The 23,091-nt window shown below is 45.0% G+C and overlaps 1 protein-coding gene across 1 annotated transcript in view; it reads left to right on the top strand.

The window, feature by feature from the left end:
- The window catches only part of LOC146822217 (WAP, Kazal, immunoglobulin, Kunitz and NTR domain-containing protein-like), a 61,325-nt gene that overhangs the window by 20,031 nt on the left and 18,203 nt on the right, over positions 1 to 23,091 (top strand). Inside the window, exon 2 of the mRNA XM_085613369.1 lies at positions 11,262 to 11,423. Coding sequence (XP_085469495.1) covers positions 11,262 to 11,423 — 162 coding nt within the window. The remainder of the gene's footprint in view (positions 1 to 11,261; positions 11,424 to 23,091) is intronic.

Below are 23,091 nucleotides of genomic sequence, written 5' to 3'. Positions count from 1 at the left end.
GTAATAGAGTGATGAATGGTAGAGTGAGGGGTAGTAGAGAATGGAGCAGTAGCATGTGGAGTGATAGACAGATGACTGGTAGAGTGAGCAGTAGTGGAAAGAGGAGCAGTAGACTGTGGAGTGATATAGGGATGACTGGTAGAGTGAGGAATAATGACTTTAGAGTGAGGAGCAGTAGAGAGAGGAGCCGTCAACTGTGCAATGATATAGTAATGACTGGTAGAATGAGGGGTAGTAGAGAGAGGAGCCGTAGACTGTGGAGTGATAGAGTGATGATTGGTAGAGAGAGGAGTAGTAGAGAGTGGTGAAGTAAACTGTGGAGTCATAAAATGACGACTGGTAAAGTGAGAAGTAGTATGGAGGGGAGCAGTAGACTGTGGAGCAATAGAGTGATAACTGGTAGAGTGAGCGGTAGTAGAGAGATGAGCAGTAGCATGTGGAGTGATAGACAGATGACTGGTAGAGTGAGCTTTAGTAGAGAGAGGAGCAGTAGACTGTGGAGTGATGACTGGTAGAGTGAGGAGGAGTAGAGAGAGGAACAGTAGCCTGTGGAGTGATAGAGTGATGACTGGTAGAGTGAGGGTAAGTAGAGAGAGGAGCAGTAGACTGTGGAGTGATGACTGGTAGAGTGAGGAGGAGTAGAGAGAAGAGCAGTAGCCTGTGGAGTGATAGAGTGATGACTGGTAGAGTGAGGGGAAGTAGAGAGAGGAGCAGTAGACTGTGGAGTGATGACTGATAGAGTGAGGAGCAGTAGAGAGAGGACCAGTAGACTGTGGAGTGATAGAACAATGACTGGTAGAGTGAGGGGTAATGGAGAGAGGAGAAGTAGACTGTGCATTGATAGAGTGACAACTGGTAGAGGGAGGAGTAGTACAGAGAAGAACAGTAGACTTTGGAGTGATAGAGTGATGACTGGTAGACTGATGAGTAGTATTTAGGGGAGCAGTAGCATGTGGCGTCATAGACAGATGACTGGCAGAGTGAGCAGTAGTAGAGAGAGGAGCAGTAGACTGTGGAGTGATGACTGGTAGAGTGAGGAGTAATATCAAGGGGAGCAGTAGACTGTGGAGTAATAGAGTGATCAATGGTAGAATGAGTGGTAGTACACTGAGGAGCAGTAGACTGTGGAGTGATAGAGTGATGACTGGTAGAAAGAGGAATGATGACTGTAGAGTGAGGAGTACTAGAGTCAACTGTGCAATAATAGCGTAATGACTGCTAGAACGAGAGATAGTAGAGAGAGGAGCCGAAGACTGTGGAGTGATAGAGTGATGACTGGTAGAGAGAGTAGTACTAGAGAGAGGTGAAGTACACTGTGGAGTTATAGAGTGACGACTTGTAGAGTGAGGCGTAGTTTAGAGAGGAGAAGTAGACTGTGGAGTCATAGAGTGACGACTGGTTGAGTGAGCAGTAGCAGAGAGAGGAGCAGTAGACTGTGGAGTGATGACTGGTAGAGCGAGTAGTAGTAGAGAGAGTAGCAGTAGACTGTGAAGTGATGACTGGTAGAGCGAGGAGTAGTAGAGAGAGTAGCAGTAGACTGTGAAGTGATAGAACAATGACTGGTAGAGTGAGGGGTAAGGGAAAGAGGAGCAGTAGACTGTGGAGTGATAAAGTGATGACTGTAGAGTGAGGAGCAGTAGAGAGAGGAGCAGTCAACTGTGCAATGATAGAGTGATGACTGGTAGAGTGAGTAGTAGTAGACAGAAGAACAGTAGACTTTGGAGTGATAGAGTGATGACTGGTAGAATGAGGGGTAGTAGAGGGAGAAGCAGTAGACTATGTAGTGATAGAGTGATGACTGGAAGAGTGATTTGTATTAGAGAGAGGAGCAGTAGACTGTGGAATTGTAGAGTAATGACTGGTAGAATGAGGCGTGGTAGAGAGAGGAGCAGTAGACTATGGATTGATTACTGGTAGAGTGATTTGTATTAGAGAGAGGAGCAGTAGACTGTGGAGTGATGACTGGTAGAGTGAGTAGTAGTAGACAGAAGAACAGTAGATTTTGGAGTGATAGAGTGATGACTGGTAGAATGAGGGGTAGTAGAAGGAGAAGCAGTAGACTGTGGAGTGATAGAGTGATGACTGGAAGAGTGATTTGTATTAGAGAGAGGAGCAGTAGACTGTGGAATTGTAGAGTCATGACTGGTAGAATGAGGTGTGGTAGAGAGAGGAGCAGTAGACTATGGATTGATGACTCGTAGAGTGATTTGTATTAGAGAGAGGAGTAGTAGACTGTGGAGTGATAGACTGATGCCTGGTAGAGTGAGGGGTAGTAGAGAGAAGAGTAGTAGACTGGAGAGATTTGTAGTAGAGTGATTAGTATTAGAGAGAGGAGCAGTAGACTGTGGAGTGATACTATAGTCATCTCTAACATGCACAAAACACATTGACAAAGACAATAGATTCCACACAGGCAAAACCTTTTGGCTTTGCCAATACTTGTTCTGGTTTCTCAACATTCTGGGTGGGATCCTTCTGCTAGGAGACCTTTTACGTCTTTAAAGCTGGCACAGGGAGGAAACACAATAGTTTGTTGTAAGTTTTGCCAGGGCTCGTCACTTATCCGCATCCTTGGCTCCACATCTCCTCCATTGGTTTGAGGTTTGCGATGTACTCTTCCATCTCCTCGCTGATTGGGTCTTTTCCTGTAGACTATAGGTAGTCTACAGGGTTAGACGCCTTGCTGATGTTCCTCAGTCACCTCCCAAGCAGCAATGGATGTTATCAGATGTCAATGAGGTTCTTGATGGATCGACAAATCTACATAACCCAGGGAGCTTCGGACATCTGGCACTTTTGTTGGTGAGGGAGGCACACTTCATGTCAGCCAGTGTGCCAGGGTCTGGGGCTACACCATCCAAGAAGAAGTGCTACCAGAACGAAATGGATGCTATTATTCAGGAATTCACATTTTGTTTCTGTTCTGTGGCAGCCTAAAATCTTTCATCCATTGTAGATTGGCAGTCAGGGGCTTAATTTCGAGCCCCCTGCACTGCTGGACCGTCACTTTTTGTGACGCTCCGGCAGTGCAGATTACAAAATCATGCCTATGAGAATATTAGAATAGCCTCAAAGGTATGGAGCAAGGCAAGGCAGTTCAATTCGCTGCTTTGCCTTACTCTGCGTTGGGAGGTGTTCTATGGGTGTTGCAGTGGATTTTTTCACTCAAAACCCATGGATTGTGATGCTGCCCCAGATTTACAAGGTCATGTAAACCAGGGGGAGTGCCAATCCTTACTCCTCCAGAGGTGAGGTTAACAAGGAGAAATGTATTTATTTTCTCTCGTTACTTCCTCTTGTAATGTGTGCTGCATTCTACAGCACACAAAGAAAGAGGTAAAAACTTCTTAGGGGTGTTTCTTTGCAGGTAGGGGATCCTGTCGACAACACAGGCACCCTTACACCCTAGAGCAATGGTGCCTGCGTTGGCTCTAGGCAGCTGAACCTGAGATAGCCCAGGCCTAAAGGACAGGAATGCACTGTAGTGCATAAATATGGTGCATTCCTGCCCTTTTACTTTGGCGTAGTGAAGAATAACCAAAAGACTTTCTGTATTGCCCAGTAAATCCCTGTAAAAAAAGGCGTAAGTCTACTGTTGTGTTCAGCAATCGTTTTGACACGTACAAGGACATCATTACAACATTGATCATGTCCTGTATACCTAAACGGGCACCTCATAACTAATACTGAAACACTTCGGCAGCTCTAGAAATTCCATAGTTCAGCCTCTTCTAGCGCTGCAGCCTGACGTGGGCAGAAAAGGTTGCAATGAAACAAGACTTGTGAAGAAGAAAAAGCTGATGCTATACAGATTTCAGGTTGACCATGCATCATCAACTTACACCGTTCATCCCTACTAACAGGTCATCAACCTTCGCTCCCTTGGAATAGTCACAGTTGGCGCATATGTAAACTTTGGTTCTTTTGTTTTATAGGGCACCAGAATGGGTAAACACTTAGGAAGTGGAACCCCTGACTTTTGTGATGATGTTGGAATCTTCTAGAATTTAGAGACTCAATTATGAGAAAGTAATGCAGTGCAGCGCAGCAAGTCACCTTGCTGCACTGCAGTACGTGACAGGGAAAGGGCAGAAATGTCCCATATTTGATGTAAACTGTGCATTCCTCTCCTTTCCCATGCACTTGTGCCCATTTGGCAGCCTAGTGCCAACACAGACACGCTTGCACAATGGTGGATGTATGCAGGATGCTTTTGTGCAGGAATGAGCACCTTTCTGTACAAAAACAGTAGTTACATTCCTCTTTCTATGTGTGCTGCAGAACATTCAGTTCTGGTAAATGTGGAACTGTGTCAAAAACCATGGGAGGTGCATGGAAACACCGACGCAATGCCCATGGAATGCCTTCCAAGGGCAGAGATTTGCAATAAATTGTTCTACTCCAGATTTATGAAGCTATTCAGGGTCACACAAAGTGGCTTTGCGTGGCTTCATACATCTTACTTATTTTTGCATCATACACGTACCATGTTGCGTGGTGCAAACATGATGCAAACCTCCTGTTAAAATTCCCCTAAGTTCCCCTTCGACTTTAGGGTGAAGTGAACTGTTGCTTGCCAGTGACGCAGCGCCATATGGTGGATAGTCCTGATGATGTGAAGGAGAATAAATCTGTCTTTCAGGCATTCAGAGCCAAGAACATGGGGTCAGACTCTTTCATCAGTTTTTGAAGGACTGGTGGATTCTGTAGACTAGCTTCATTAGACGTGGCAGCCCTGCCTATTTGCATTCTCAATTTAGGAAATCGCAAAAACATTATGATTACCTGTGAATCCAAAAGCCTTTCATACATATGGAAAGGCCATTTTGCATTTTGTGATTCGCATCATTTGCGAATGCAAAATGGTCTCATACGTCTCTTCAAACCTCGCAATTTTGTGTTCCTTTGACATGCACAAGCCTTTCACTTTAGTACATCAAATTATATTAGTGCTAAGAGAAGTAAAGTGAAAGTTTTCAAAAAATTAATGTAGAAAAATTCATGCCTCCTTCCACCTTGACATCAATGCCAATCGTAAGCTAAGAGGCACATCAGATGTCAGGTGGTCCCCTCTGAGTTGCCTGGGTTGTTATTATTCATGAGAAAAAATTATAGTTTATTGAAACAAACCCAAGAGAACCTTTTGTACAGTGCATATACTAAACACATATATTTCAAGTTGCTCTTACATGTGATAATGAAGAAAAGGGAGGCAAAGTTAACCCCATCACTGCTAGGCCTTTTCCCCCTGTGCTAAGTCTTTTATTGGCTATTAGGGGTAGTTCACGCTTAGGCCCCTGTAACCTTTTGACCACATATGGTATCCACACTAAATTTGCATCCTTTTCTTGCAACATCATGGTAATTTTAAAGGTACCCAAGGTTTGTTGATTCCCCTGGAGGAGACCCATAAATGAGCCAAAATCAGCTACATTTTTTGGGGGGGAGAATGGGGAAAAAGTGCTGCAGATGAAAGAGTGTTCTTTTCCAAGCAAATGGTATCAACAAATGGTTTGTGGTGCTGAAATCACCATCTTTCCAGCTTTCATGGACTGACAGACACTTGTCAGAAAACCAATTGATTTTACACAGTTTTGGCATTTTAATGGGACATAGCCTTTTTTGCTATTTTTTGTGCTTTCAACCTTCTTCCAGTTAATGGTAAAAATGGGAGTGAAAGCAATAATGTATCTTGGGAAGCTATACATTTCTAGAAAGCAGACACAATTCTGGATTCAGCAAGGGGTCATTTGTGTAGATCCTTCAAAGTTTTCTTATAGAAACTAACAGTTGAAAATAGATTTTTTTTTAATTTTTAAATGAGTTAAACAAAACAGCCATTTGTGCCAATATTTTCACCTGTAACTTCTTCTAGGTATGAAAGATTTTTTAAAACAATATACCGTTACATCCGCTGGACCCTTCTGTGAAAACTGACCCTTTTTTTACAAAGTGCCTAGTTGTAAACTTTGAACCATAACTGTCCCGGCACCTAGGGAAACCTAGCAAACTTATACATTTTTTAAAACTAGACACCCAGGGGAATTCAGTAATGGGTGACTTGTCTGGCTCTCACCAGATTCTGTTACCCAGAATCCCTTGCAAACCGCACTTTGTAAAAAAAACATTTTCCTCACATTTCTGTGATGGAAAGTTCTGGTATCTACATGGATGCACAATATTCCACCCTCCCCGTGTTCCCCAAAGTCTTCCGATACAAATGGTACCTCACTTGTGTGTGGTAGGCCTAGTGTCCGCGACAGGAAACAGCCCAAAACACAACATGGACATATCACATTTTTACAGTGAAAACTGACCCTTATTCTGCAAAGTGCCTAGCTGTAGATTTTGAACCCTAACTCTGCCAGCACCTAGGAAGAACTAGCAAACCTATAAAAAGATTTAAACTAGACACCCCTAGGAAATCCAGGATGGGGTGACTTGTCCAGCTCTCACCAGGTTCTGTTCCCCAGAATCCCTTGCAAACATCAAACTTTGCCAAACAAACATTTTACTCACATTTCTGTGATGGAAAGTTCTGGAATATGTGATACCTCACTTGTGTGGGTGTCCTATGCAGAATTGGCTAAAAACATATATTTATTTTAAAATAGCACCTAGAATTCGCTGTACTATACCCTTAATCCCTATGTTGTTGGCTCTTCCCAGTCACAGACCCTTATCCCACCCACACAAGTGAGGTATCATTTTACTCTGGAGACTGAGGGGAATGCTGTGTGGTAGGACATTTGTGCCAGCATGGTGATCCCACACAAAATTATGTGGAAAATGCTTTTTTTTCCAGCTAAATTTTAGATTTACAGGGGATTCTGGGTAGGAAAACATTGAGGGATCCAAGCAAGCCATACCACGCTGGACTCCCCGGGTGTTTAGCTTTCAGAAATATGTGGGGGTTTGGTAGGTTTCCCTAGATGGCTGCTGACCCCGGGACCAAAAACGCAGATGCCAGCTTTCTATCCGAAAACTTCCTGGTTTTGCTAGGGGGCATGTGCGATTTTGGTCCCGCGCTCGGCGGCCATCATGGGAAACCTCCTAAACCCAGACATTTCTGAAAACTAGACACCCAGGGGAGTTCAGGGAGGTATGGCTTGCATGGATCCCCAAATGTTTTCCTACCTACAATCCCCTGCAAACCTCAAATATAGCACAACAAAAATCACATTTTCCTTACATTATTGTCTGGTCACTGCGCTGGGTAAAATGTCCTACCACCCAGCATTACCCGCGATAAAAATGATACCTCACTTGTGAGGGTGTCCAATGTAGAATAGCATGGAAAACATATTTTAAAAGAAAATATATTGTGCTTTGAGTTTGCGGTGCTATACCTTCAATCCTTCTGATTTTGGCCTTTTCCAGTCGCAGGCACTTGGCCCACCCACACAACTGAGGTCCCATTTTTATCAGGAGACCTGGGGAAATGCTGTGTGGTAGGAAATTTGTGTCTGCCCGGTGATCCCACAACTTTCTCACACAAAAAAGTGAGGAAAATGTCATTTTGGTCAGCTAAATTTGGATGGGGGCATTGGCATGCCCATTCTGGCCAGCCCCGACCCCTTCTTCGAATGAAAACAAATCCCTGGTGCATAGTGAGCTTAAAGCCCCTATCTGCCTCCTGGGGGGCAGAAAGTATTTTGCCTTCTTTGGGGGGTATGGTGGGGCATTGGGATGCCCATTATGGGCAACCCCCACTCCTGGCCTATTGAAAAAAAGAATCCCTGGCGTCTAGGGTGCTTTCTGTCCCCCAAGGGGGCAGATTGGGGGCTAATGCCCCCATCTTCCCCCCTGGAGCGCAGAAAGACTGTGGCAAAAAGTTATGGTGGGAGCAAAGGCCCTTGCCCAAGAGGCTGCTCCCCCCTCTCTGGTGCAAGTGGGTGGATCCCTGCTAGGGCTTCGTCCTCCTGGGGCGATCCCCAAGAAGGGATCTACTAGGGAAGGGTACCATTGGAAGGGGTAGATTCTACCCTTTCTAACAATGCCTCTCCCATGTGTTTCAGTGCTCGGGGGCTGAGATAGCCCCACAAGCACCAAAACTGTGAAACCAAAACTAAGTTTCAGTTTCATTTTTGTTGTAATGATGACAGCGTGCCTTGCGCGTAATCTTCATTACAGGGAAAACCAAAGCCATGCTTTGGGAGGTTGGGGAAGGTCTTCCGCACCTCCTAAGGCAAAAAAACCCCAGGAATTTTTTGTAAGTGTGCTCATGACCGAATAGTTCCGTAATGAGCACACTTGCACTTGTGCTCATTACGGAACCATTCCGTCATAAGCATGGAAGGGGTTAACTAAAACAATTGCCTAGGATCATACACTTTGGTCAAGTGGGAAGCTGGGACTGATCAAAGGTTATCTGGTTTTACATTGTGTAATTCTATGCCATTCCAATTCAGTAATGAAATTACTTCTTTTTTTTTACTTCTTACTCCCTCAAGATTGTAATAGCAAGTAGAGAAAGCTTACCCCAATGTGTGGTAAAGGGATAGCAATTCAGATACTAAACAACAGTACTACAAATCAATTGCTTTTCAAGAGACCGGGGGTACCTTAAAAATGTAATATGGAATGAAACCTTCAAAATAACACCGTGACTGACTGACCACACCATGTACTTGCTTCGCTTTCCCAAGGCCCACCTTACCACCACCACCACAGCCCAGCAAGACACTACTCTCCCACCGCTGGCATCATTGCGGTCCTCGGGAACACTACAGATCATACTTTGTGACCTCTGTGAAACTATTTACGAGTGCCCATGTCATAGACAAATATACAGAGGTTGTGCCTTTTTACAATTGGCAAAAGGCGAAAGGAAACCTGCTCCTTGGGGATGCACGAGTGGCTATTAGTGGCACTGTTGGCAATCCACCAATAATGATGGCGCATTTGGGTTCTGTGCCACGCTGTGTTCTGCAGAGTTCTACGCCATAGAATACATGCATGGTGGCCTTTTTGCCACCGTCTATGCCATCCAGTCCAGGCACTGACAGCATTACCTCTATTACATGCCATCCAGTCCAGGCACTGACAGCGCCACTTTTATTACATGCCATCCAGTCCAGGCACCGACAACACCACTTCTATTATATACCATCCAGTCCAGGCACTGACAGCGTCACTTCTATTATATACCATCCAGTCCAGGCACTGACAGCGTCACTTCTATTACATGCCATCCAGTCCAGGCACTGACAGCGTCACTTCTATTACATGCCATCCAGTCCAGGCACTGACAGCGCCACGACTATTGAGGCCATCCAGTCCAGGCACTGACAGCACCACTTCTATTACATGCCATCCAGTACAGGCACGGACAGAGCACCACTACTATTAATTCCATCCAGTCTAGGCACTGACAGAGGCACTTCTATTACATGCTATCCAGTACAGACACTGACAGAGCACCACTACTATTAATGCCATACAGTCCAGGCACTGACAGCGCCACTTCTATTACATACCATCCAGTCCAGGCACTGACAGTGCCACTTCTATTACATGCCATCCAGTCCAGGCACTGACAGCGACACTTCTATCAATGCCATCTAGTCCAGTCACTGACAGCGACACTTCTATCAATGCCATCAAGTCCAGGCACTGACAGTGCCACTTCTATTGATGCCATGCAGTCCAGGCACTGACAGCGCCACTTCTATTGAGGCCATCCAGTACAGGCACTGACGGTGCCACTTCTATTGATGCCATGCAGTCCAGGCACTGACAGCGCCACTTCTATTGAGGTCATCCAGTACAGGCACTGACTGTGCCACTTCTATTGATTCCATCCAGTCCAGGCACTGACAGCAATGCTTGTATTACCTGTATTGCCTTGGCTGCTGTAGATGTCCTCTGGTGTGGGGGTCAGAAGGCACCAGGTATCTGTTGTTCTCGTATTTCTTTGGTCTCATCATACAGCGTGCAGGTATGGGCTGGTTGATTGAGCAAGGTGTAGAAGTTGTCTATACATTCTTCTCTCTGCCATTTATTTGGCCCAATAAGAAATATTCATAATTTTGGTTTGCTAATAATGCACCCTTAAAATGGACTCACAATGCAATGAAAGAGGAGAGACCGGAATTACAGTGTGGCAAGGACAGAGTAGGGAAGGGGCAGAAAGACATGAAGACTGGAGAAGGAAGCTGGAAAAGAAGGAGCGAGAGAAACGTCAAGGAGAAGAAGGGGCAAGCGATAACAATAACAGGAATTGGAGGCAAGAGAAGAAAACAAAAAGCATGATGATTAGAAGAAGACTGGCAGTGAGAAGAGGAGACCAAGGAAACAAACCAGAAAGATCCACAGAGAAGAGAGAGGTTGAAGGAAGAGAAGTAGAGGGAAGCAGGAAGAAGGAAATCAGAGAGTAGCAATGAGAAGAAAAGAGGAAAGCCAGTGAACGGGAAAAAAAACCCTTTACAACGCAGTCATTACATCTCACTACATTTACAACGCAGTCATTACATCGCAACATCCTTTACAACGCATGTCACTACAACGCAGTCATTACATTGCATGTCACTACAACGCATGACACTACAACGCATGTCACTACAGCGCAGGCATTACATCGCATGTCATTACAATACATACCATTACAACGCATTGTACCCCTCCTCTATCCAACACTTACCCTACTGTTGCACCCCCTCGAGTTAGAATAGTAATTTTTATCCCTACACTATCCAACACTTACCTTAAATGCAATGTAATGGCATGCGTTGTAATGGTGTGCGTTGTAAAGGTATAATGCAATGTAATGGAATGCGTTGTAAATATAGTTTTAAAAAAAAATTGTTGTAGTGGCATGCGTTGTAAATGTATGCATTGTAACGTCATACATTCCAGTGAACACATGAGAAACCGGAAAGAAGCAGGTAGGAAACAGAAATAGGGGAGAAGCATATAAGAGTGGGGGAAGAGGCAATCAGAAAAAAGTCAGAGGGAGAGAGAGTAACGAGAAGAGCCGCAGTGGGAAGACAGACAGAAAAAGACGTGCAAAGAGAAGATGTTCACTAGCCGAAGATACAGAAGGAAATGAGGCAAAGAGGCAATAGGTAAATGGAGTAGAGACAAACAATAATGAGGCAGGAGTAGAGGGAAGAGAGACAGAGAGAAAACAACCTACAAGAAGCAAGAGAAAGAAGCTTCTGTGCTTTGTGTGCTGTTTAGGGGAGCAATGCTTTGTTATGATGAATACCAAGTTTGTAAAAATCTAGATTTTAGTCTTTGCCTCTTTTCTTTTCTTTCAGATCATGCTGGTTCCTGTCCTCCCAAAATTTTTTTTTCTGGTCATATTGTGTGTATCCCAAGTATGAAAAAGGGCAACTGCGAAGGCGACTCCATATGTGCTAAAGATGAGAAGTGCTGCCCGACAAAAATCTGTAAAAAAGAATGTGTGAAGGCCTTGACAGGTGTGTCTCCAACATTCAACCATTTATCCATTAGTGCATTTACTTGTGTAGAAATAGCTTTATAAGAGTAGTGTAAACAGGCAGCTGGGGTGGGGAGCCAGACCCGTGGAATAGGCAGCTGACTTGGCTTCTGCAGTAGGATGAGGTGAGGATGGAGTGGTATCAGTCAGGGGGAGGCTAAAATGGGATTGGAGTAGAATGGAAGAGACATAGGTGGAATCAAAGTCAGACAATGGTGAGCTTTGGGTGGAAACAGAGTGTGATGATGGTGGGTCTTGCATGGAATTGGAGTGAGACGATGGTGATCCTGGGGTGGAATCAGAGTGTGATGATGGTGGGCCTTGGGTGGAATCAGAGTAAAACATTGGTGAGCCTTTGGAGGCATCAGAGTGAGACCTGAGTGTGATAGGTTATGGTGACTCCTGGGTGGGATCAGAATATGGTGCATCAGGGTGGGCCTTGGGTGATATCAGAGTTAGACGTAGAGTGAGTAGAAGAAATGGAGAGGAGTGACTCTAGCCTCATGTGCCGGTCTGCTTTTGTTCAAAGCTGTCTTTTTATGCTTCTGTTACTTGGTGAGCTCTTAGCTGTCCCTTCTCCAGCTTTTTGACACTTTCCTCATTTTACATTTGCTGTCAAGTGCTTCAGGTGGAATGGTATGGCTATTAGTGGGTGTGGATAAGGGGGTTAGTGATATGAGGTTGGGAGAGTGTTTGGAGTCAGGGAAGGAATATGGAAGGGGCTTCAGCTAGACAAAGTCAGGGCAGGACCTAGTAGGATGTTGTACTTTTGGAGGTGCCTAGGTCATTTTCAGATTCCTATACAGAGCTGTTGATAAAGCGTGTCAGTTAAAGCCTTAACTGTCTGAGCTGGTGACTCCAGAAGCAAGAGAATGGGGTGAGTGAGGTAGAGAGTAAAACTTGGCCATAATCCCCACCATCCACTGGCTTTCCATGGGGCACAACCTCTGATCCTCCTCATTCACCTCCATGCCAACTGATGTCCATCATGTCTCAACAAGGAAAGTTGTGCAATGCCCTGGGAAGGATTCTGGTTCATTTCGCCCTCTTGTGGGGTGGCCATATAGCACATTCCATTAGGTCAATAATGTTAACATGAAGCATTATGAAAACCAATAGGTCTGTGTTGTGATGTACCAGATGTAGCCGAGGAGTATATTTGTAGTTTATTTATTAGGTATAAGGTTACAGTTTGGTATTCATGTAAAGCAAGTTGGTATCCTTGTACAGCAGCCGCACCATGAGTGCTCAGCCCGTCTTCAACTGTCACCACACTTCCAAACAGGCACGCAGGCATTCCATGCATCTCCATCACACCAGCATTCCACGCAGCTAGGTGCTAGGTTACACAGGAGTAACATTAGTACAAAGGCAAGATATAACAGTCAGATTTTAATATGCTAGCATACAAAAACAACATACACTTGTATGGACATTTTAGCACATTACCCCCTCATCCCCATTACTCATCCTATTCCTTATTTAAGGCAGTAGTGAGACCCTGCCTAACACTAAGCTCTCCTCCCAAAGTATATTTCTTCCAAGTCAATTATCAGATGACCCACCCCTTAGCTAAATAAAGGGAATGATGTTAGCCACACTCTCTGCTGTATCCAAGCTCGAAAGCTGAACAAAAATTCAGGAAAGTAAACATCCATTTAATATGACTTTTGCTCTGCACATCAACCAGGCATCAAGCCAGTGGCACCCGGAAAGAATTTCAGACAAACATTCTGCTCCAAGCAGACAGCGGGCACCTGCGAATTCAGCAGGCAGAAACACCACAGAGGAGTATCTTTGGTCCTTTGTTGTCTCCATCATTGAGGGATGCATTCTTCATTGTCTTGTTTCCTTGAAGAAGTACACTCTGTGGATTTTAGAAGGGCATTAACTATGTATTGTTCTTCCTCTTTATAGAAATGTGCCTTAAACAAACCTGAGTGGGGCTCACTTCCCATGACAAGTGAAATCTTTGACCTCCCTTTGGACTGACTCAGACTTGTGAGTAAGATGATAGGTCATCATCGATTCAATTCATGGTGTCCAATGGAGATTTGCCTGAGCCGAGCCCCTGGTGGCCAAGCACTCATCCGCTTATTCTGCTCCAGGGTACGCATCAGACCGTACCTTGCTTGAAAGGAGGAAATCATTTGGGACAGAATTGTGCTTCCGCAATGGCCCTGAGATGCCGGGGACCTCAGAGGTGGGAAGAGCACTTATCACCAGATGAGACATGTACCTCAAGATGGCCTCTAACGAGATGACTGACACTGGTCCCTAGAAATCATAAGGGCTGTAAAGTCTATCAGTCAGCTGACCCTGCTAATAAAAGGGAGTTGGATGCACCTGTCTTCAGTTCAATTCCCCCAACTACGCAGAGTCCTTGTTCTTGACGCTTCACACAGTGGTTATGAGGACCTGAAGACCCACCTGTGACTGCCGCACAAGAGAAGGAGGGTGTGCTTCCAGGAAGCCCATCCCGAGTGCCCCCAAGATATGGTGGCCTAACACTCACAGCCATTTTGCTGATCTATGTGCTCACTGATTGTAAACTGAGGAAATGTAGCACCTGGTGGATTTATGCAGCAAAATGGACCTGACACATCAGAGCTGTGTCCAGGCCATTCCCTGCTCTTTAACCATTCTCACAGCATGGGACAATGATGCTTGCTCCAGAGGGTACAACTTGCATTACAGTCCTGAATGCCAGGGACCTACTGCTTCCTCACCTTTGACACCCACCACACCATCTCTGGTTTCTGGAAAGGGAAGTAAAGCGTCCGCTTCAGTCCATATTCTGCACAATCACCCACTGCAGCCAGTGCCACCTGGAGGAACAGATGCTCAACCCTGCTGAAGAAGGGCATTGGACTGCCCCACGATAGGAAAAGGTAGGAGCTCAGTGGCCTAGCACAGTCTCCCCCTCACAGGTCATCTCTGGCTCTCACCCGGCTGCAATGTCTGCTCTTCGGCAAGGACTCTTGATATCCCTGGAGGGTAGCACATTACATTCAGCCACATATCTCCTCCATCATGATGATCCTCTCAGCATAGGTCACACACTGTCCTCCTTGGTGCCCAACTCTACTGCTGCAGTCCATCCCTGAGGCCTCCTGCTACCTCCTGTCCAGGGAAGCGGTAAGAATGAGTTAGAGCACTATGGAGGTGGAATGGATAAGAGGAGCATGTGCTTACAGAGGTTGCAAAGGGCTATTGAATCTATCCTCACCACAAGACATTTCATACACAGTTGCAAAATGGATGCTGCTGGAGTGTCAGTTCACTAGCGAGTCTATGGTGTATGCTATAATCTCTCCAGGACTGGTATGTGGCAGCAGCACATTGCGTATAATGCAAAAGGTGTATGGATCACGTGTTGCGCACTAATCCTCTCACCAATAGTCTTCCTGTTTATTGTAATGTGCATCTCCAAATGCCATGTTTGGTGCCATTTTGGGCAGAGAAAACAGAAATCTGGTGTAACCAGATCCAGTGGCAGCGTGTGTTTGGTGGCAGGTGAGACATTTGTGCAGGGACTGCTGTAGAATGATGTAAGCAGGTGTGAAGCAAGTGCAGGGACTGCTGTAGTATGACGTAAGCAGATTTGCCGCTTGTGCAGAGAATGCTGTAGTATCATGTCAGCAGCTGCAATGCTAGTGCAGGGACTGCTGTAGTATGATGTCAAAAGACACACAATTGATAGACGGAATGTAGAACAAATCAAAACATTCACCCCAGTCAAGAGATCTGGTTTAAATACATTATTCTTTTGCTCACCATGCCATCCCAGTTTAGACCTGGCCATATGCAAATCAGTCTTGACCCCTCATCAGCCAGGATAGCTTGATTCCAGTGGCACAGTGAGCCCAGGACCCAAGTCTGGGCATACCTGGCACACTTAGGGCAAGAAAAGAAAATGACACACAATTGATGGACAGATTGCAGAACAAATCAAAACATTCACCCCCAGTCAAGAGATCTGGGTTAAATCCATTATTCTTTGGTCACCATGCCACCCCAGTTTAGACCTGGCCATATGTAAATCAGTCTTCACCCTGTGCCTCATGGGAACAGTCGTGCCCGAACTGCCAAGCCAGGTCATCCCTGGACCGGAAACAAGCATCCTAGGACTGGTTTCGGATTCTAGTGGCACAGTGAGCCCAGGACAATGATGGATTTAGGCCCAGATCTCTGTTCTGGGGTGAATGTATGACATTTATTTATAAGGTTTTATATAGCGCGAATGTGACCCACGAGGGTATCAGAGCACTTAACAGTATATAGTTATAAAGACATAAGAAATGAGGTAGTATACACGCATTTGATATTCGTCATTACTTATAAAACAGGTAAATAGTATAAGATAACATAGGTGATCAGTGGACATCACATGATGACCCCAGAGGGAAACAGAACATTACATTATACACAGTTATTGAGCCTTAGGTCGGTATTGTGGAAATAAACAAACATATAACGTTCTCTTTCCATCCACAAGAGGTAGCCAGTGATATGAGGATCGTATCGGTGACTCGATGTCAGCATAGAACCAAGTCTTAGGACGTGAATTTGTTCATTATTAGTATTTTTACCTCTTTTTTGAAGACGGCAAAGGAAGAGATTCCTCGTACCACTGGAGATAAGGAGTTCCAAATCTTTGAAGCGATCCCTGAAAAAGCTCTGCAACCAGTTCTCTTTTTATGAAAGGATTATGGTTTCAGAAGTAATGAACGCGCGCTTCGTAGTTGTCTGCATCCTCCAGATCTTTCTAGCTTTAGAGCTAGGTAACTGGGAGTGTTGTCATGTAGTGCTTTATGGGTCGGGCAGGCAACCTTTAGTTGTATTCTTGCCTCATAGGGCAGCCAGTTCAGCGCTTTCAAGGTCGGAGAAATGTGGCTATATCATTTAGATCCTGATACCAATCTTGCCGCAGCATTATGTGAAGCTCTCAGCGGAACCAACTTGTATTTGGGGAGACCGCAAAGAGTGGTGCTTCCATAGTCTAATCTTGGTAGCACTAAGGCTTGCACTGCCATTTTTAGGTTGGTCTGAGGGAGGAAGGGTTTAGGTTTCTTTAGTACACTCATCGGGTGATTGGTTCCCTTGGTGACATTAGTGATGTGCAACTGCATATTCAGGTGTTTGTTTATGGTGACTCCCAGGGATTTTGCAGAGTCAATGATGTCGGGAACACAGTGAATGGAGGTTAGGTGTTTCAACCATTGCTCTATCTTTGGTGTGTGATTGGGTGGGGAAATGAGAATTAATTCAGTTTTTTTGTATTAAGCATGAAGTGGTTGTTAGTGAGCCAACTTTGCGTGTTCTGTAGAATAGCGTTGAGGAAAATGAAGTCTTCTGGAGTGGAGATTTTCAAATACAGTTGGGTGTTGTCCGCATACAAGTGATATAGGATATTCCCTGATTTCAATGCATTCACCAGGGGTTCCATTAGTGGGTTGAAAAGAATAGGTGATAGGGCTGAGCCCTGGGGAATGCCTATGTTGACCATGGAGGGCTGAGAGAGTGAATTCTTCATCTTGATTCTTTGTGTTCTGTTATTAAGGAAGGAGGAGAACTATTGTAACACTGTACCCAAGAGGCCCATCCTTCCTTCTAATAGGGACAGTAGGTTGTCATGTTTAACAGTGTCGAAGGTGGAGGATAGAACAAGAAGTATCATTAGGCATGATTTGTTGCGGTCAAGCATTTTTAGTATGTCATCCAACATGTGTGTGAGTCTAGATTCTGTCCTGTGACCTTGACGGAAACCAGATTGGGGATTGTCTAGGAGGTTGTAATTCTCAATATAATTGCATAATTGTATTTGTACACATTTCTCCAGCAGTTTCTCCAAAGTGGGGATGTTGGATATGGGGCGGTAATTGTTGAGATCTGATGGGATGGTGTCGGATTTCTTTAGTATAGGTGTAACCTGCCCTATTTTAAGACAGTCTGGTATAGAGCCTTGTCTCAGGGAGGGGTTTACAATTTTTGCCCATAATGGAAGGATGGATGTTTTTATCATTTTGAATAGGGCAGGAAGAAGGGGGTCAGAGAAGTGATTGAAGGGATTGATTGCTAGAAGGATGATAGAGATTTTTTGTTCAGAGTTTGGCGCGAAGATGTTCCAGAATGCATTGTTTTTTGTGACTTCTCTAGGAGAACTGAAAAGGACCTTGAGTTGTGAGTAACCGTTAGCATCCTGGGCCACAGGTTGTGGGAGGGCCTTCTTAGATTGGATTTTGAGCTCGATGGCCTTTGTCTTTTCACAGAAAAAGTTGGCAAGCTCATCGCAGGAAGGTGTAGCCAGGTCGTTTAGATCTGTTGAGTTAGCGTGTTGCAAGCTTGTTGCTTGACGATTTCAAAAAGTTTTTGGGGACAGTTGATTGCTTGGTTCAGCTGGGCTCTGAAAAAGTCTGCCTTGGCCTTTAGAATCTTCCTGTTGTGTGAGTTCATTAACGTTCTAAGGTGATGTACATGAGCGTTGGTTGGTGCTAATTTCCATAATTGTTCAGCACCTCTTAGTTTGCGTAGCTCTGAGTTCAGGGAGTCATTGAACAAAGGTTTGGAAATTTTGGAGGAAACATTTTTTTCTTGGAGGGGTGCTATAGAGTCCAAGATTTCAAACATCGTGGAATTGTAAAAGGCTATGAGATCATGGACATCCTCCATGTCAGTTGTGGGGGTCAAGGCGGAGTTGCATCGGTTTACCAGGGTGATGGGGTTGATATTCTGTAAGTTTCTTTTCCATTGTTTTGTTTTTGATGGTTGACTCCTTTTTGGAATTACCTCGATATTGATGGAGAAGAAGATGCTGTGATGGTCCGTCCAGTAGCAAGGAGTGATGGATTCTAATGAGATGATGCTTGTATTTGCTATGATGAGGTCCAGTGTTTCTCCCTGGTTGTGAGTTGGAATGTAACAGAATTGGGATAACTCCTGGTCTGCCAGAAACGCTTTAAGAAATCTTACACCATGATCATTTGCATTGTTCCAGTGGAGATTAAAGTCACCCAGGAAAATGTGTGGTACTTGTGAGTTGACGATGGATGAAATGACTTCCATTAACTCGTCGATGAAAGTCAGATTATCCCTCGGGTGGTAGAAGAAGTGAAGCTTGCTGGAGAGGCGCTTATCATCAGAGATATTGATACAGAGATATTCACAGGAGGATAGAGCGATGGAGTCTGCTTGCTTGACTGAGATTGTTCTGCATTCTCTCCATCAATTGTTCTTTTTGCATTTGTCACCCCGAGTGGGACAGGTATGCCCAGATGCGGGTCCTGTGCTCTCCATGCCACTGGAGTCAAGCTATCCTGGCTGATGAGGTCCCGAAACCGTTCCTAGGATGCTTGTTTCCAGTCCAGGGTGGCCCTGGCCTGGCAGTTCAGGCTGGACTGTTCCCATTGGGCACATGTTGAAGACTGATTTGCATATGGCTAGGTCCAAACTGAAATGGCATGGTGAGCAAAAAAAGTGATGGATTTAGGCCCAGATCTCTGTACTGGGGTGAATGTATGACATTGTTCTGCATTCTGTCCATCAATTCTTCTTTTTGTAGTATGATGTCAGCAGGTGTGATGCTTGTGCAGTGAATGCTGTAGTATCATGTCAAAACACACAAGATGATGGACAGAATGTTGTACATTGGCAAAACATTCACCCCCAGTCACAGATCTGGGTTTAATCCATCTTTATGTTGCTCACCTGGGTTTTTGGCCCGGTGCTCGGCGGCCACCTAGGGGAACCTACCAAACCCACACATTTCTGAAAACTAGACACCCGGGGGATTCCAAGGAGGTATGGCTTGCGTGGATCCCCCAACGTTTCCTTACCCAGAATGCCCTGCAAACCTCAAATTTAGCTGAAAAATTCACCTTTTTCACACATTTTTGTGTGGGAAAGTTGTGGCATCACAGTGCTGACACAAATTTCCTACCACCCAGCGTTCCCCCGGGTCTCCTGATAAAAACGGTGCCTCACTCGTGTGGGAGGCCTAAGGACCCGCCACGGGCAAGGGCCCAAAACGTAGTGAGGCGCACTACGTTTAGGACTCTTGCCTGTTGAGGCGCACTACGTTTTGGACCCTTGCCTGTCGCGGGTACTTGGGCCTCCCACACGACTGAGGCACCGTGTTTATCGGGAGACCTGGGGGAACGCTGGGTGCTAGGAAATTTGTGTCAGCCCGGTGATGCCACAACTTTCCCACACAAAAATGTGTGAAAAATGTGATTTTTTCAGCTAAATTTGAGGTTTGCAAGCCCGGTGATGCCACAACTTTCCCACATAAAAATGTGTGAAAAATGTGATTTTTTCAGCTAAATTTGAGGTTTGCAGGGCATTCTGGGTAAGGAAACGTTGGGGGATCCACGCAAGCCATACCTCCCTGGAATCCCCCGGGTGTCTAGTTTTCAGAAATGTGTGGGTTTGGTAGGTTTCCCTAGGTGCCGGCAGAGCTAGGGTTCAAAAACTACAGCTAGGCACTTTGCCAAAAAAGGTTCATTATTCACTGCGAAATTGAGGTGTGTCCACGATGCGTTTTGTGCCGTTTCCTGTCGCGGGCACTAGGCCGACCCACACAAGTGAGGTACCATTTTTATCGTAAGACTTTGGGGAACACGGGGTGGGTGGAAATTTGTGGATCCACGCAGATTCCAGAACTTTCCACCACAGAAATGTGGGGAAAATGTGTTTTTTTTGGAAATCTTTAGGTTTGCAAGGGATTCTGTGTAGCAGAACCTGGTGGGAGGCAGTCAAGTCACCCCATCCTGGATTCCCCTGGGTGTCTAGTTTTCAAAAATGTATAGGTTTGCTAGGTTTCCCTAGATGCCGGCAGAGCTATGGTTCAAAAACTACAGCTAGGCACTTTGCCAAAAAAGGGTCATTTTTGACAGCAAAATTGAGGTGTGTCCATGTTGCGTTTTGTGCCGTTTCCTGTCGCTGGCACTAGGCCGACCCACACAAGTGAGGTACCATTTTTCTCGGAAGACTTTGGGGAACGCGGGGTGAGTGGAAATTTGTGGATCCACGCAGATTCCAGAACTTTCCACCAGAGAAATGTGGAGAAAATTTGTTTTTTTTGGCAATTATTTAGGTTTACAAGGGATTCTGGGTAACAGAACCTGGTGGGAGGCAGTCAAGTCACCCCATCCTGGATTCCCCAGGGTGTCTAGTTTTCAAAAATGTATAGGTTTGCTAGGTTTCCCTAGGTGCCGGAAGAGCTATGGTTCAAAAACTACAGCTAGGCTCTTGCCAAAAAAGGGTCATTTTTCACAGCGAAATTGAGGTGTGTCCACGTTGCGTTTTGCGCCGTTTCCTGTCGAGGGCACTAGGCCGACCCACACAAGTGAGGTACCATTTTTCTCGGAAGACTTTGGGGAACGTGGGGTGGGTGGAAATTTGTGGATCCACGCAGATTCCAGAACTTTCCACCAGAGAAATGTGGAGAAAATGTGTTTTTTTTGGCAATTTTTTAGGTTTACAAGGGATTCTGGGTAACAGAACCTGGTGGGAGGCAGTCAAGACACCCCATCCTGGATTCCCCTGGGTGTCTAGTTTTCAAAAATGTATAGGTTTGCTAGGTTTCCCTAGGTGACGGCAGAGCTATGGTTCAAAAACTACAGCTAGGCACTTTGCCAAAAAAGGGTCATTTTTCGCTGTGAAATTGAGGTGTGTCCACGTTACGTTTTGTGCCGTTTCCTGTTGCGGGCACTAGGCTGACCCACACAAGTGAGGTACCATTTTTCTTGGAAGACTTTTGGGAACGCGGGTTGGGTGGAAATTTGTGGATCCACGCAGATTCCAGAACTTTCCACCAGAGAAATGTGGGGAAAAGGTGTTTTTTTTTGGAAATTTTTTAGGTTTGCAAGGGATTCTGGGTAACAGAACCTGGTGGGAGGCAGTCAAGACACCCCATCCTGGATTCCCCTGGGTGTCTAGTTTTCAAAAATGTATAGGTTTGCTAGGTTTCCCTAGGTGCCGGCAGAGCTAGGGTTAAAAAACTACAGCTAGGCCCTTTGCTTAAAAAGGGTAATTTTGCATTGTGAAAATGTGGTGTGTTCACGTTGGGTTTGAGCCATTTCCTGTCGTGGGCACTATGCCTACCCCTACAAGTGAGGTACCATTTTTATCGGGAGACTTAGGGTAATTCAGATTTGTAACGGAACTGTTATTACCTATTGACTTTCGATGCATTTCTGCCTTCCAAATGAAAGACATTGTGTAAAAAAGAAGTCATTCTAAAAAATGACTGATAATTCTCATGCTAGTATGAGTATCCCAATTTCGGAAATGTGCAAATATCTACTGTTTCTAAACTCTATATTTTGTTCCCATTTCAGAAATACATAGGTGTCTTTCATACCGATTTTTCCATGTACACATTTTTACAGAATAATTACTATATACCCGGTACATAATAAAAAACCATTGCAAGTTGCTGGTCAGTTTTTGGCTCTGGGTTCGTTGGGTTCTTGGTGAACCTACAAGTCCTATATATCCCCACAACCAGTAATGTCCAGCGAATGTAACGGTATATTGCTTTCAAAGAGCTGTCCAAATTAGAAGAAGTTACAGGTGAAAACGTTGACACAAAACTCACTTTTTTCAACAAATTTTCAATTTATCCTATATTTAACTGTTAGTTTCTATAAAGAAGCCTTGATGGAACTACACAAATGACCCCTTGCTGAATTCGGAATTTTATCTACTTCTCTAAAATGTATAGCTTTCCAGGATCCATTATTGCTTTTGTACCCATTTCTACCATTAACTGGAAGGAGGTTGAAAGCACAAAAAATAGCAAAAATAGACTATGTCCCAGAAAAATGCCAAAACTGTGTAAAAAATGTTGGGTTTCTGACAAAAGTCTGGTATCCCCTAAAATCTGGGAAAATGGTGATTTCAGCCCCACAAACCCTTTTTTGATAACATTTGCAGGGAAAAACCCAGATACTTTCATTTGCAGGCCGTTTTTCCCATTTTCCCCCCAAAAAACTAAATTTTGCTGTATTTTGGCTCATATCTGTGACCCCTCCAGGGGAATCCACAAACCCTGAGTACCGTCAGAATCCCCATGATGTTGGAAGAAAAGGACGGAAATTTGGCGTGGATACCTTATGTGGTCAAAAAGTTACAGGGGCCTCAGCGCGCACTACCCCAAATAGCCAAAAAAGGGCGTGACACAGGAGGGGGAAAAGGTCTCGCAGCGAAGGGGTTAAGCATCCTAGGACCGGTTTCGGGGTTTCACCCCTCTTCAGCCAGGATAGCTTGACTCCAGTGGCGTAGTGAGCACGGGACCCACGTCTGGGCATACCCTTCCCACATAGGGTGAAGCTCAAAACACACAAGATGATGGACTGAATGTTGCACACTGGCAAAACATTCACCCCCAGTCACAGATCTGGGTTTAATCCATCGTTACTTTGCTCACCACGCCACCCCAGTTCAGACATGGCCAGATCTCTGTACTGGGGTGAATGTATGACATTGTTCTGCATTCTGTCCATCAACTGTTGTTTTTGCATTTGTCACTCCGAGTGAGAAGGGTATGCCCAGACGTGGGCCCCGTGCTCTACATGTCACTGGAATCAAGCTATCCTGGCTGAAGAGGGGTGAAACCCCGAAACCGATCCTAGGATGCTTGTTTC

The sequence above is a fragment of the Triturus cristatus genome, chromosome 6 (assembly GCF_964204655.1).
Source record: "Triturus cristatus chromosome 6, aTriCri1.1, whole genome shotgun sequence".
Taxonomy (NCBI): domain Eukaryota; kingdom Metazoa; phylum Chordata; class Amphibia; order Caudata; family Salamandridae; genus Triturus; species Triturus cristatus.
Note: the sequence above shows the minus strand (reverse complement) of the source record. Positions and strands in the feature narration are given on the sequence as shown.